Here is a 16,397-nt window from a genome sequence, read left to right on the forward strand (position 1 = left end):
AGGGCCTGCGGCTGGAGCCTCCGAAGCTCCGAAGTCGGGTCGCAGCCACACGCCACCACAGCTCCTCCCGCTCCGAAGTCGGCCAGCTCCGCGATGGCAGGTCCCAGGGCTCCGCAACTGGAGCCCTCGGGTTGTTTCCGGCCAGAGGCCGCAGCCGGCTCCACAATGTTAGGCCCAATGACATCGGAGACCCAACAGGGAAAAAGTCTGGTCCACGAACAGGGAAGAGATTAAGTGGCTTCCCCCACTAAAACTAGAATCAAAACATACATTTAACGAGACAAAAATTAAAAAAGACAGACGGACTGCAGTCGAGCTGCTGCCGTTAGGCGCCGCCACACCACACATTAAAGAAATTGAGAGTAGTAGAGGGTAAAGTAATTTATGAGTATAATAACTATTACTGATTTGTGTCTGTTTTCATTCTAGGGTTTTTTGGAGGCAACCGTCAAAGGGCTCCCTCAAAAAGTCTTGGGATCACCAGCATACCAGGTTGCCAACATGGACATTCTGAATGTATGAATGTAATTTGCATTACATTGTGATGTGATGTTGGAAAAAGGGTGCCTAGAATGATTGAAGTAGTTTTTTTTTGTTTTTTTTAAAATTTTTGATAAGTAGACATGAAAATCTCTTGGAGTTGTTAATTATAGAAGGAAGTCTGAAAAATGAGTGGGTCCTTTTGTAATGTTGTGAAAGAATGAGCAAATTTGCACTTTTATTTATTTGAATTATCACATTGTAAATGGGATTTGCAATGTGACATAAGTATATTCAGGATCAGTTCCTATGGATTGGAGGATAGCTAATGTTATATCCCACTTTTCAAGAAAGGAGCGAGTGAGAAAAAGAGGAATTACAGACCAGTTAGCCTGACCGGTGGTGGGAAAGATGCTGGAGTCAATTATTAAAGAGTTAATAATGGGGCATTTGAACAGCAGTAAAATGATTAGTCCAAGTCAGCATGGATTTATGAAAGGAAAATCATGCTTGACTAATCTTCTGGAATTTTTTGAGGATGTGACAAGTAAAATGGTTGAAGGGGAGCCAATGGATGTAGTGTATCTAGACTTTCAGAAAGCCTTTGATAAGGTCCCACAAGGGAGACTGGTGACAAAAATTAGAGCACATGGTATTGGGGGTAGGGTGTTGATGTGGCTAGAAAATTGGTTGGCAGACAGGAAGCAAAGAGTAGGAGTGAACATGTCCTTTTCAGAATGGCAGGCAGTGGCGAGTGAAGTGCCGCAAGGCTCGGTGTTGGGGCCGCAACTGTTTACCATATATATATTAATGATTTGGAAGATGGAATTAGGAGCAACACTAGCAAGTTTGCAGATGACACAAAGCTGGGTGGCAGTGTGAACTGTGAAGAGGATGTTAGGAGGTTGCAGGGTGACTTGGACAGGTTGAGTGAGTGGGCAGATGCGTGGCTGATGCATAATATAGATAAATGTGAGGTTATCCACTTTCGTGGCAAAAACAAGGGGGCAGATTATTATCTCAATGGGGTTAGGTTAGGTAAGGGAGAGGTACAGCGAGACCTGGGTGTCCTTGTACACCGGTCACTGAAAGTTGGCGTGCAGGTACAGCAGGCAGTGAAGAAAGCTAATGGAATGTTGGCTTTCATAACGAGGATTTCAGTATAGGAGTAGAGAGGTTCTTCTGCAGTTGTATAGGGCTCTGGTAAGACCACATCTGGAGTATTGCATACAGTTTGGGTCTCCTAATTTGAGGAAGGGCATCCTTGTGATTGAGGCAGTGTAGCGTAGGTTCACGAGATTGATCCCTGGGATGGCGGGACTGTCATATGAGGAAAGATTGAAAAGACTAGAATTGTATTCACTGGAGTTTAGAAGGATGTGGGGGGATCTTATAGAAACATAGAAAATTATAAAAGGACTGGACAAGCTAGATGCAGGAAAAATGTTCCCAATAGAAGGTAGACAAAGGTGCTGGAGAAACTCAGTGGATGCAGCAGCATCTAAGGAGCGAAGGAAATAGGCAACGTTTCGGGCTGAAACCCTTCTTCAGGGTTTTCCAGCATCTGCAGTTCCTTCTTAAACAAAATGTTCCCAATGTTGGGCGAGTTCAGAACCAGGGGCCATAGTCTTAGAATAAAGGGGAGGCCATTTTAGACTGAGGTGAGAAACGTTTTCACCCAGAGAGTTGTGAATTTGTGGAATTCACTGCCACAGAGGGGAGTGGAGGCCAAATTACTGGATGGATTTAAGAAAGAGTTAGATAGAGCTCTAGAGGCTAGTGGAATCAAGGGATATGGGGAGAAGGCAGGCACGGTTTATTGATTGGGGACGATCAGCCGTGATCACAATGAATGGCGGTGCTGGCTCGAAGGGCCGAATGGTCTCCTGCACCTATTTTCTATGTTTCTATGTTATATTGGCTAGCTAGCCCATTATTGCAGATCCTGTTTTTTAAAAAATATTATCCATTTAATTTAATTTAATCGCAACTGCTTTGTATTTACAGGGCACTCCAGCACTCTTCCTAATCACTTTGCTTTTTCACAACAATTTAGTGGAATGTTGTGTGGTTGAAGAAAGGTATATTTGAAGTGTTGTATCATAAATGTTAAATATCATTGTTAAAGTTGATGTATTACATCGATGACCTTGCAAAAAATATCACAATTAAATCCAAAAACCTTCATCTAATGTTAAGATGTACTTGAATTTAAGAAGAATGACAAGTAACAGAGAAGTATGTTTGATATTGACTTAATACTTGCCAGAATAAATGAGAAACCTTTTTTATTAAGTGAGTTAGCAATCTAGAATGATAAAGATGAGCAAAGTAAATGTAAAAAGGGAAAAAATTGCAGACCTCTAGGGAAGAAGAATAGGGCTGACATCTATTCTCCAGTTGATACCTTGAATGAATGAATAAGTTTATTGACCAAGTATTCACATACAAGGAATTTGCCTTGGTGCTCTGCCCGCAAGTGACAATGACATACAGTGCCAGTTAGGAATTATACCTAAAATATTAAACATTAATCATAAAACATTGATTAAACATGTGAATTCAATAAAATACCAGAGCAGAATTGTGAATTAAATAAAATACCAGAACTTGTAATAACAGGAACGTATACCAAAGAAAGAGACAAATGCTGGAGCAACTCAGTAGGTCAGGCAGCATTGGTCTGCGTCTAGTTTGGGGAGAACAGCCTGAGCTTCTTCAGCCTGCATAATTAAAATCTCAAAACATGCAATCTTTTTGATGCAGCTCTTTCCAATGCATTTTCATCTTAACATGTGGTGCCTGGAAATCGATGAACTTCTCCAGTCGTGCTCAAACCAGTGTTTTACAAAACTTATTTATTTCCCATGGTTCTTAAGTCGTGGGAGCATAATTAGGGCATTCGGCTCCATCATTCAATTGTGGATGATCTATCTTTCTCTCTCATCCCCATTCTCCTGATGCCTTCCTGTAACCTTTGACATCCTTACTAATCAAACACTGAGGTGGGTTTTGTTCTGTCATATTTGGGTAGGGTTTTTTTTATTTAGGGTAGTTTGTGTAAATTATGCAGTAGCAGCATAATTATTTTTCAATAAATGAGTTGCTCAATATTTGTAATTGTGACCATGATTAGTGTTGGAGAACACTTCCAGCAGGTGTGTAATTCTAATTTTTCTATTTAATCTGCAATTTAGGTTTTTCACGATTCTTGAGACTCTCGTTGATTATGGGTTGTCTGGCCCTACATGCTCACTGGCATTCAGTGAGTCTGTTTTAAATGTTGTTAGCCAGTCTGCAGCACTGGTAGAAAACAAAGAGCACCTTTGGCGGATGTGGAGCATTGTTGTTAATCCGTTGACTGAACGGGTCATCCAGGTATGCTGTCTTTTTTCCCCTTCATCTGTGATAAATGTATCCTCTGATAGTTTTAAACAGACTCTACAATTGGTTTTTGAAGTACTGCAGTGTCTGCTATCACTTCACTTGTTTGTGAGTTGTATTATTCTTTGTTTCCTTAGACAAATGAAGTAAATCAAGGAGATGCACTAGAGCATGATTTCCGTGCTATGTACATTGCATTGACACTACCAATCAATCACTTGTTTACCAAGCAGAATCTTCCACAGGTAATGTTGCTGCTAGGTATGGAAATAAAAAACTTGTTTAATATAATGGTTCTGGTTAAAACGCAGTGTGTGGGGAGCTCAGTAGGCCGGGCAGCATCTGGGGAAAATGAACAGATGAGCTTTTGGGTTGGGACTCTTAAGACTGATCGTAGTATGGGAGAGAGCTGGAAAAGAGAGTTATGTGTGGGACGAAGACTGGGAAGTGATGGGTGGCTGCAGGTGAGAGAGATTTGATTGGCAGATGGTGGGCAAAGAATAAAGGTGAAAAGGAGTCATAGGAGAAGGGAGGAGTGAAATGTAATGCTGTAAGGAGGGGTATAGATGCGAGAGGAGTTGAGAGAAATTAGGAACTCGAGATGTGAGATGAGTGTATGCTATCGAAAAATCAGAGGTACTGTTCCTCCAGTTGCATGTGGCCCCTCCTCCTATGGAGGAGATGAAGGATAGAAAGATTTGTATGGCAGTGGGAAGGGGAATTAGCAACCGGAAGATTCGGCAAGCCTTGGCAGACAGAGTGCAAGTGCTCAGCAAAACCTTTGCTAAGTTTACACTTGTGGTCCGGTCTCCAGTTATAAGTAATAGAGCCATTGCAGAAGGTGCAAACAAAAACTTGCATTGAAACCTTCATTGTGAAAAATTGAAAGCTCTTCTCTTCTTGAAGAGGATACTATGGAGTAGCCTAATTGAGCCTTTTAGAATTGATAGCCAGTCATGGAAATAATCAGGCCTAATAAATTTAGTTGAGCATTTGAGAAATCTTATTTTGCTGCACTTTGTTTAAAAAAACTACTTCTTGGATGGTTGTAACACAAGCAGAAATGTAGTGTAATATTGTTTAAGAAGGAACTGCAGATGCTGGAAAATCGAAGGTACACAAAAGAGCTGGAGAAACTCAGCGGGTGCAGCAGCATCTATGGAGCGAAGGAAAAAGGCAATGTTTCGGGCCGAAACCCTTCTTCAGACTGAAGAAGGGTTTCGGCCCGAAACGTTGCCTTTTTCCTTCACTCCATTGATGCTGCTGTAGTGTAATATTGTTCGGTTGAAAGTTATCTAAAGCAACATTTTCAAAGTTACATATGAGTTTAAATATACTTTTTAATTTGCATCCTGGATGATTGCAGGCTTTGCTTACTGGTATTCACGCCTATTGATGCTGACTGGATTGTTGGCAGAAATGTTGTTAGAGTTAGACCAAGTGAATGAATGGAAGTAGTAGTATTCTGTTAGCCCATTAACTGAAAATGATTCCAACTTAATTGAACAGCTTTTTTGTAGGATAAATGTATTTGCTGTAGTCTTTAATGATTAAGCAAATCTATTAATATATGTGGTTTTCCTATATACCAGAATATGAAAACTTAACCTTTACTCTATACTACTGTGCTTTCCTTCCACAACCTTTAGTCTACAGTGAAGTCAGTGCTGAAAGCATGGGCTGAGTTGTATAAAACATTTGCATGTTGTGCAGCTCTGGTGGCAACAGCCGAAGCCAATGTATGCTGCGAGGAGCTAAGTATCAAAATCCTGGCGATATTGGATGATGCCTCTTTATCTGTAAGTATCTTTTCAAATGCAGCAAGGCACTTATTGGGTGGCAGCAACTAGTCATTGTTCAATATTAAGTTGTGTTGTGTATGTATATGGTAGAATTTGTTTTTGTTAAACTGCCACACATTTTATACTTGTGTTGTGATTGGGGGGAACAGCCTGTTTTCATTTTGATTCTGAAAAGTTAAATCATTCTCTAATCATAAACAGTAATGATTTATCCCCCTGAACAATTTTGTTCAATTATTATTTTGTTATAAAGTTACTGCCTCTTGGATTTCACCATATTTCTCGCTTTCCTCATTCTGATTTTTGTGCTTCTTTTGGATTCCGAATGCAGTCCAGCTTTGGAGTTCTACCTGCCTACTGACCTGCCCCCAGGATAGATCTGGTGCAGTTTTGATAAATTATTTTGACTGGCAAGGGTTAGGTACCCTTTTAAAATTAAAATTGTTTTTTTTTGTTAAGGATTTAAGAGGCTTAAATGTTTTTCCAATGTTTCTAATTGTCTAATTAAAAGTTGTAAATACATTTTTGAATATTGCTACAACAAGGTCACCCATTCTATCGGGTTTGCAGAGCTGCCAAGTAGTACGGATTTTCCATATTTTGTACAGAAATGCGATAAGAATGCTGATGTACGATGAGTTAAGTACGGATTTTAAATACGGAGTTCAGTTCAGTCTGAAGAAGGGTCTCGACCAGAAACGTCACCCATTCCTTCTCTCCAGAGTCACTGCCTGTCCCGCTCCAGGTTTAAACAGAGCGCTGTCAGTTTAACGCATGGGAATTTAAACGAGCTGTCGGCTGCGCGCTGTGGGTTCTAAATATAGCGCTACCGCCTGGAGCTATGGGTCACAGACTGTTCAGGAAAATATTGCATAACAATGAGTCTTTGGAATTCTCTGAGTTTTTAATTATTTTTCAGGCAGTGGTAGAATTATGGATAAGCCTAGTGGTGAAAGGTTACCAGTGGGATTGCAGTTACATTGGGATTGGCCTTGATTTTACAGAACGGTGGGTGGGCTCAAGGGGTGAGAGGGAGATGATGGAGAAGGAGAGAGCGAGGGAGGGAATAAGAGGGAGGGAGAAAAAAAAGGAAGAATAGAGGGAGGGTGGGAGGGAAATGGACGGAGGGAGGGAGAGAGGAAGGAGTGAGAGGGAGAGCGAGGGAGACTTCCAAAATGGCTTTTCCATCATCATCTGATGCTAAAAGCTGGAAGCAGCCGTTCAAACAGCAGTATACATAGAGATGCAATAAATGCACTGTCACGTAAGGTGCGTCGAAGACATGTCAATTGGTAGCAAAGTTATGCATTCTTGTACTCTTACATGGGTATGACCGCATATTTAAAAAAAACATTTTTTCAGCAAAATGGCACCGTGTAAAAATACTGATTTCCTCAGCAAAATACTGATTTTCAGGTACTAGAATACTGAAATGCTCTGACAAAACTTGGCAGCTCTGGGTTTAAGGGACCAAGTTACCACTTCTGTTAAGTGCAACTTATCAGAAATGAGCCAAGTTAAAAAATGTCTTGAGCTGAATGTTTATTCACTAGTATGTAGTTGGTTGACACTAGCTTTTGGGATTACCAGTTATTAGCAATTTGACTATCATGGATATTTACAAATATTGATAGGTGTCTCAACTTTCCTTTTGTCATTTTTGCTGGATCAGAAAAAGCTTGGAACTATGTACTCTAAACAGCGCCATTCATAGGAAGCTGAGTATTAGTGCAATTAAAGGTAGACACAAAATGCTGGAGTAACTCAGCGGGATAGGCAGCACCTCTGGAGAGAAGGATTGGGTGATGTTGTTAAATTGTGGAGATTAAAACTGAAATGTTGTAGGAATATGATTTTGCAGGATGGATGTTAACTTGGGTTAATTGATGCTCTTCCACTAAATCCTGTAGCAGTTAGTGAAGTAATTGAATGGCTTTATTTATTCATTTCTTTTTTTCCTTCAGAACTTATCCATGTTGGAGGTAATTGTTCATATTTTAGGTGTGATGGTTGAGTGTGTTGACTTTTCCCAGTTCTCCCAGTTTCAACTAAAAGCCAACAGTGAGTACTAATGCTACACCTTGCTGCAATGTTTATTATATCTTAAACTTGAGCAGATTTATGTTTTTAACTTTATTCTTGTCATTTTTCTACTGATGTAATTTACAATCTGAAGTGAAGTATTTACTACCTGCTTTAAATGTAACCTGAAGTTGAACAAGAGGTAGCAAAATAGAGATGCAGGGAACTGTAGATGCTGGAATTTGAAGTAAAATCAAAGGTCTGGAGTAACTGAGTCGGGTAGTATTAACTGTCCTTTGGCCTTTATTGGACTTGGAGTACAGGTAAAACTCTGGTCCAGAGTTCTCTGTCCAGGTCATGTTTAGTATAAGGCTGGCAGAAATTGGGCTTTATTTATATTTTGCAATTGAAACGGTGATTGTGCATTTTATCCTCTGTGCTCCAATGTGCTTATTTATATCTCAAGCTCTTACACTTCCAGTCAGGCGCTCCTTTTTGCACCTTTTTATAAACATAAGTGAATCTAAACCTCTGCCTATATCATGGCCTGAGTTCTTGTTTTTAGGTATTATCACTGCATAGCCATGTATATTGGTTCTCAATGCAGGTAAACCACCGTTTTAAAACTCTTTATTTCTCCCCACTCTTTTCCTCCCTCTCTCCCCACATGTGCACACACCTCATCTCAATTTCTGTATTCCACTTTGTTCAGCCGCTGCCTTTGCATTCTTGGAGATGCAAGAGACTGCAGATGCTGATTTTCCAAATCTAGAATCTGTGTTGGTGTTTGGCTGAAGAGATAATTTCCAACAAATTTGAGTATATGTGAAAAATTGCAATATTTTAATGTTTATGTGCCAGTATCTTGCAGGATAAGTGTTAATTTGTAATTTTAACTTGGTCCATGAGGTGAAGGTTGCTGGCAGGTAGTCTCATTGCCATGATAGTTTATAATTTATCTTGCCACCTTAACAATAGTAACCAGAAAACATGACATTTGGATAGACCTCAAATCAGCAAGTATTAATGTATTTGAACAATAATGGTGCTGGTTTTTGCCTCGAGTTTATGGACTGTTCTTCATACTTTCATAAATAATTATGAACTTTTTAACCAAAAAGCCCAAATTAGATAATAAATCCAAGCCTAGTTTCAGCTAGCAAAGAAGGGATTGTTGTGAGCAATGAAACGTGACATTTTTTTACCTCTTCTTCTAGCACCACAAACTCCTACCCACTGGTTAAAGAAGAAACACGAGCCTCTAGGAAATCTTACTTCATTGTTTAAGCTTCTAGCAAAAATCACAGATGCTTTTCATGAGCTAAGTTCCAAGGAATCTCAATTTGAAATGCCAGCTTCTGGAATGGTATCCATCGGAGGTGGAATTGTTGGCATTCTCTCCAGTATCTTCACTCACTTGTCTATGGCATCAGCAATTCAAGCAGTGTTTACCAACTTGGCCAACTCCATATCCATCTTCTATGAAAGAACATCAAAGTATGTATAATAGTTATTGTTGTATTGCACTCAAAAGTTGCATATCATAACTTTGCTTTAATTGGTTTCTGTGGTGCAGCTGTGGGTAATGCTGGTTCATCTGTTAAATGCTATGTTTTATTGTGGATTGGTTGTGCTCTATTCGGTTTGTACATCAAGAATTTTTTCATTGTTTGAACATCTTTGTTCATTGGCAGCCGGCAAGTACTTTTTAGGCAGCACTTGACAAAGAGTATAAATATAGAGTTTTTTATGGAGGAGATATTCAGGGGTAGGGCCAGTGTACATCTAGAACAGGGATTGTTTGACACTATCCTGCAAAAAGTGGGACTGGGATTGTTCGAGGAAGGGTCTCGACCCAAAATTCTTTTTTTTTTTCTCTCCCCCAGAGATGCAGCCAGACCCACTGAGTTGCTCCAGCATTTTGTGTATACCTTCTTTATTAATAAGGGCACAGATTGGCTCGTCCCAGATATGGGAGAAAGGCTTGCAGCTTATTGCACAGCCTGGTGAAGCACAAGATCTCCCATTGTAAATGGTCAGCAGAAATTCAGCAAGTGGAGACCCTGTCTCCATCTTATACCCCTTTCTCCTCCCACTCTCCACCCCCCTCACCATCCACACATGCTCACAAGCCATCACAGTAACTAAATGTTTGAATGTGAGGAACTTTCATAATCATTCATCTTTTTAATTTTGTTTGAAATTTCTAAAGAGTTTATTTTTTGTCTTGTTACACTGCTGTCTCCTCATATGATGGATTCCAGGGCTTCTACATTTGTATTGTACCTCCTTACTGCAGTTAGATAGTTTAGTCCATTGTAATTTAATATGAACCCTCATCAATTTCTGCATTTTCTTCAATATATTATTTTTGTTTTTTTCTTTAGTCCAGTTAATGGTGCTTCAAAGGTGTACAGCACTCATCTGTGCAATAAGGTAACAAGTTACATTTTTTAATTTCCCCTTTTGTCATTATCCAACACTGCTGCCTCTTTCTGTTTATTAGGCCTGTATAGAATATTTGAATTTGGTGTATGTCACTTTGAAACGTATATCCTCCATTTTTACTGGTGTTATTATCATCCATGGACAATTGTAACTTGTTCCTATTAAGTTTTAATTTTTTCTTGTGCTATGCCATGCTTTATGAATTTTGACACATTCAGAATGCTTCATAGCCTCCTGCTTCAACTATTTGGGACTGGCTTGCATTTGTAAATAGTCTCTAGCCTGGACTTTAACTCTTCCCAACTGTTTGTCAAATGATTATTGATATATTGCTGTAGATTTCTCGTATGGTCTATATTCCGATTGTTGACAATTAAGACTGGCTGATTTCCTTTATAACAATTAAATGTAATGCTTTTTTATTTTATTTTATCAATGCATTTCTTCATTGAACATTATACAGTGCCCACATCAGCACTTATTTTCCGTGCCAGGATATTAGAGATGTACTTAATACAAAAGGAATGATTTTCTTTGTGAATCTTAGTTTTCATTGTTTTGTAATGCTTGGCTGAAATGTTTCTTTTTCTCTGCAGCTGGAGAGGTTGCATGCAGATATTCTTCTTTGTTTGCAGTCCCGTTACACTTCTGCCTATGACAGCATCTTGCTAGAACAATTATCTTCACTACTCAGCAGTACGTTCCTACACAAGAACCGGCAGATCAGAAAACAAACTGCGCAATTTTGGAATGCTACTTTTGCCAAAGCCACAACGCTAATCTACCCACAGAAAATGAAGTAAGTATATACAGTGCCCTCCATAATGTTTGGGACAAAGACCCATCATTTATTTATTTGCCTCTGTACTCCACAATTTGAGATTTGTAATAGAAAAAAATCACATGTGGTTGAAGTGCACATTGTCAGATTTTATTAAAGGGTATTTTTCACCATGTAGAAATTACAGCTGTGTTTATACATAGTCCCCCCCCCCCCCCCCATTTCAAGGCACCATACTGTTTGGAACACGTGGCTTCACGGGTGTTTGCAATTGAGCAGGTGTGTTGAATTGCCTCCTTAATGCAGGTAATAGGGAGCTCTTGGCACCTGGTCTTTCCTCCAGTCTTTCCATCACATTTGGAAACGTTTATTGCTGTTCATCAACATGAGGACCAAAGTTGTACCAATGAAAGTCAAAGAAGCCATTATGAGACTGAGAAACAAGAATAACACTTAGTAACATCAGCCAAACCTTCGGCTTACCAAAATCAACTGTTTAGAACATCATTAAGAAGTCAAGTCAACTTTATTTGTCACATACACATACAAGCTCCTTAGATTTTGTGACATTCAAGAGGAGGCTGTTGTCCTGACACTAGTGTCAGATCAGCCATCTCCTCCCAGTAGGCATCCTCATCATTATCGGAGATCAAGCCCACCACCACAGTGTCATCAGCAAACTTGATGATGGAGTTGGAGCTGAACCTGCCCACACAGTCAAGTGTGTACAGGGAGTACAGTAGGGGGCTAAGGACGCAACCCTGGGGAAATCCTGTGTTCAGGGTGATGGGGTTGGAGGTATGTCTCCCCATCTCGACCACCTGGGGCCTGGCGGTGAGAAAGTCCAGGACCCAGGCACATCATGGGATGTGTTCAGCCCCAGTACCAGCAGCTCCTCAGCAAGTCTGGTGGGGACTATGGTAAGTTGAACTGAAATCAATGAACAGCATCCTCACATAGCCCCTCTTCTAGCTGTCAAGGTGAGAGAGAGAGTGGTGTGCAGAACCTGGAAGACCGCATCATCTATGGATCTATGTGGACGGTATGCGAACTGCAGCTGGTCCATGGTGCGAGGGAGGAAGGCGCAGATGTGGTTCTTGATCAGCCTCTCAAAGCATTTCATGACAACCGAGGTGAGGTCGGTAGTCATTCAAGCAAGCTGGAGAGGAATTCTTTGGCACTGGTACAATGGTGGATTACAATGGTGAAGCAGGCAGGGACCATGGACTTGGCCAGGGAGAGGTTGAATATTGTGGTGTGCACTGGAGCAAGCTGAGTAGCACAAGACTTTAGTACTCGCCCAGATATACCATCTGGACCTACAGCTTTCCTTGTGTTCACACTCGTCAGAGCCCTCCTCACATCGTGCTCGGTCACTGAGAATGCGTGCACACCCCCAGTAGTGGACCTCCCTCCGGCCTCGCTAGCCAGCACGCTGGCGGTGTTGTTTGCCGGTGAGCTAGGAGTGATGTTGCCTGTCTCGAATCGTGCATGAAAAGAGTTCAGGTCATCAGCTAGGGAGGTGCCGTCACTCTCGGTTGAGGGGGGCTGCTCTGGTAGTTAGTTATAGTCTGTAGCCCCTGCCAAAGGCGTCTGGTGTCCCGCTGCTCCATCTGCAACTCCATCCTGTCCCTCTACCTCTTTTTTGCTTCCTTCACCGCCCTTCGCAATCTGTAGGACTCTGCCTTGTAGTCATCCATACTGCTGGATGCCAGGCCGGAATTGTAAGCAGCGGTGCGAGCATTCAAGGCAACGCGAATGGACCTGTACGCACAGGGTTTTTGATTTGGAAAGGTGCTAACCCTTCCTGTGGGGACAATGTTATCGGCTATTCTTGCAATGAGGTCCGTGACTGCTTCCGCGAACTCACTGACGTCTCTGGAACTTGCTTAGAACATATTCCAGTCGACATCACTCAGTGCATCTTGCAGCATGGATTCTGAATGGTCAGACCACCACTTTACGTCCCTCGTCACTGCCGCTTCCCGTACTATCCGTTGTTTATACTCGGGCAGCAGGAAAATGGCAGCGTGGTCAGATTTTCCAAAAGGAGGGAGAGAAACGGCCTTGTAGCCTTTCCTGAATGGCATGTAGCAGTGTTCCAAAGTTCTTTTCCCCCCTGGTGACACACGTGATGTGTTGGCAGAAGTTTGGCATGACCTTTTTAAGATTTGCCTTATTAAAATCTCCAGCCACCACCATAGCCGCATCAGGGTTCTTGTTTTGGTGTCGACATAACACATCATGTAGGGCTGATAGTGCCACGTCGGTGTCCCCGTGCGGTGATATGTAGACGGCTGTGATGATCACTGAGCTGAACTCCCGAGGAAGGTAGAATGGACGGCATGAGATAGTCAGATGCTCTGGCGAGCAGGAACGAGAAAACGTCTTAATATTCCTAGGGTTGCACCAGTTATTGTTGGCCTTGAAGGAAACTCCTCTATCCTTTGATTTCCCGGATTCTTCCATTCTATCCGCACGGAAAACAGTGAAGGACTCGATTGGGCAGATTACTTGATCCGGCACCACCGGGGTCAGACAGAAGATGGTGCAGTCTCATATGTCCCGCTGGAATCTGATCCTTGCCCTGAGGTCATCCAACTTGTTCTCCAGAGACTGAACGTTAGCCAGAAGAATGCTGGGCAGAGGTGGACGGAAGGCTTGGGCTCTTAGCCTCCGACTTTTTCCGGGTGCCACGCTCCCATTGTTGCCGCTTGTGATCTTTGCCAGCCACGCTGGATCGGTGAGTAACTTGTCTAAAAGGCCTTGGGTTACTCTATAGTTTAGTTTTAACTGTTTTCCGATCGTACATTGTTAGTGCTAATGTGTTAGTAGAAGAAAGATTTGAACCCAATTGAGCATGCCTTTTATATGCCGAAGAGAATACTGAACGGGACTAGCCCCCAAAACAAGCATAAACTAAACATGGCTGCGATATAGGCCTGGCAAAGCATCACCAGAGAAGACACTCAGCAACTGGTGATGTCCATGAATCACAGACTTTGAGCAAAGAATATGCAACAAAATACTAAATGTGACTACTTGCATCTACATGACATTGCTGTGTCCCAAACATTATGGTGCCCTGAATGAGGAGACAATGTATGAACACTGCTGTAATTTCTACATGGTTGAATCAAGATGTATAAAAATGGCCTTTAAAAAAATCTGGCAATGTGCACTTGAACCACATGTGATTTTTTTTTCTATTACAAATCTCAAATTGTGGAGTACGGATGCAAATAAATAAATGTTTAGGGGAGCAAGGGTAATCGGTTTCAAAGGCATCCCTTGTGTTTTTGATATTTTAAATGCGCATTCAGACATCGACCAATTTGTGGCATTTTCATTGCATTCATTTACTCCATTGTGGCAATAGCTTAGCATTTTACATGAGGACATTGTTGCGCCTATGTTTTAAATTTTCGTTGAATTTTTACATTTAATTTGACCAATTCTGATAGAATATTTCTCTATTTGTACTTATCTCCATTGCACTTGGCAAGTTTTTGCAGCACTAAAACTTTTATTTCTTCCCTCTAGGCCAATATTAACTCGGGTCAAGCAGAAAACTCCCATAATCTTGCCTGGTTTTGTGGCATTGGAGTTGACGGAAGAGTCTAGTGGTCCTTACTCAGATTTGGTAAGTTTGTTAACTTTCTGCCATGACACAAAACTAAGATTTCATAAGCTACTAATTCATGGTAAATATACTAATACCGTACATTCAATATCCTAAAGTGAAATTGCTTTTCATATTTAACCAATGCTTCCTTCCTTGGCTGTGGAAATAAAAATTGGCATTCCAAATTATAAATTTGTTGCAGTGTTTATTTTTAAATAGAAGATAATCTACTGGCAGCTGCAGAACCTTGGATACTTGTTCTTTGCGAGCAAGAATATTAGTGTAACTATTTTGTTCTTACATGATTGGACGGTTTGAGGACCATTGAGGACGGTTTTGAGTGCAAACTCATCACCGGAGCAGCTTTCATAGACCTCACCGCTGCCTACGACACTGTCCAGCACCGCACCATGATCAGGAAACTTTTTGACATGACTGGTGACCACGACCTGTGCCAAGTCATCAAAAGCCTTCTCAACAACAGGCACTTCTTCGTTCAACTAAACAACAAGAAGAGCAAATGGAAAGCCCAAAAGAATGGCCTACCACAAGGCAGCGTACTGGCCCCCCTCCTCTTCAACATCTACACCAACGACCAACCACTTCCCCCACAATGCCGCCGCTTCATCTATGCTGATGACCTCTGCATCACCACCCAACAGGAGAACTTCCAGAAGATCGAGTCTGTCCTGGAAAGCGCCCTCCAAGAGATGACAACCTACTACAATAACAACCACCTGAAACCCAACCCATCAAAAACCCAACTATGCAGCTTCCATCTTAAAAATCGAGATGCAGGAAAACAACTGAGCGTCTCATGGGATGGCCACAAACTCTCCAACCACTTCCACCCCGTGTACCTCGGAGTCACACTCGACAGGACACTCTCTTTCAAAACCCACCTTCAGAACACCAAAGCCAAGGTCAACACACGCAACAACATCCTGCGCAAACTGGTAAACTCAAAGTGGGGCGCTGATCCACCAACCATCCGTGCAACTACCCTAGCCCTGTGCTTCTCCACAGCTGAATACGCGTGCTCAAGCTGGAGCCGCTCCCACCACACCAAACTGGTTGACACAGCCCTCAACGACACCTGCCGCATTATCACGGGATGCATAAAGACAACGCCAGTCCCGTGCCTCTACACCCTAGCTGGTATTGCCCCCCCCCCCCATATCAGACGATCCATCGTCGCCCAAGACGAGCGGAGAGCACAGGAGATCGATACCAGGCACCCCCTGCACGGACACACAGCACCTCCACCCCGACTGAAATCCAGAGCCAGTTTCTTGCAGACAGTCCCACCTCTCCAGACAACCAAAGAAACAGCAAGGACCAACATCTGGAAAGATGAATGGAACCAGCTCAACACACGAGCCCACGACTGGATGGAGAGAGGAATCACTCCAACTGAATACCTCGCCAGCGGGCACGACTTTCCATGGCCAACCTGGAAGACCCTCAACAGATTATGAGTGGAGCAGGGGAGGTGCAAAGCACTTATGAAAGCATGGAACTACCAGGCAGAAGACACATGCAGCTGTGCAGCAGTACAGACAATGTCCCGCCTACTGGAGTGTGACGACGCCCCGCAGTGCAGCCCCCAGGACCTGGCTGAACCGACCCGACCAGCTGTGACCTGTGCCAGATACTGGCAGAACGACATCTGAGATTGCAACGGACTTGAAGAAGAAGAATAGAAGATAATCTACTGGCAGCTGCAGAACCTTGGATACTTGTTCTTTGCGAGCAAGAATATTAGTGTAACTATTTTGTTCCTACATGATTGGAGTTCTAAGAAAGTTCAATTGGAATTGACCCTTCGGTGTTTAAATAAAGCTGGTAATAATGG

General features: G+C 42.1%; 1 protein-coding gene across 3 annotated transcripts in view; it reads left to right on the forward strand.

Annotated features, from left to right (window-relative positions):
• Positions 1 to 16,397, forward strand: part of rif1 (replication timing regulatory factor 1) — a 76,670-nt gene that overhangs the window by 36,352 nt on the left and 23,921 nt on the right. For 2 of the 3 annotated variants that reach the window (XM_033024804.1, XM_033024805.1), the window contains exons 16-25: positions 430 to 516; positions 2,488 to 2,561; positions 3,678 to 3,858; positions 4,002 to 4,109; positions 5,514 to 5,663; positions 7,631 to 7,727; positions 8,906 to 9,185; positions 10,076 to 10,124; positions 10,733 to 10,935; positions 14,461 to 14,560. In XM_033024804.1, the coding sequence (XP_032880695.1) occupies positions 430 to 516; positions 2,488 to 2,561; positions 3,678 to 3,858; positions 4,002 to 4,109; positions 5,514 to 5,663; positions 7,631 to 7,727; positions 8,906 to 9,185; positions 10,076 to 10,124; positions 10,733 to 10,935; positions 14,461 to 14,560 (1,329 nt within the window). The remainder of the gene's footprint in view (positions 1 to 429; positions 517 to 2,487; positions 2,562 to 3,677; positions 3,859 to 4,001; positions 4,110 to 5,513; positions 5,664 to 7,630; positions 7,728 to 8,905; positions 9,186 to 10,075; positions 10,125 to 10,732; positions 10,936 to 14,460; positions 14,561 to 16,397) is intronic. The other variant, XM_033024806.1, reaches the window with a different exon arrangement.

The sequence above is a fragment of the Amblyraja radiata genome, chromosome 7 (genome assembly GCF_010909765.2).
Source record: "Amblyraja radiata isolate CabotCenter1 chromosome 7, sAmbRad1.1.pri, whole genome shotgun sequence".
Lineage (NCBI taxonomy): Eukaryota > Metazoa > Chordata > Chondrichthyes > Rajiformes > Rajidae > Amblyraja > Amblyraja radiata.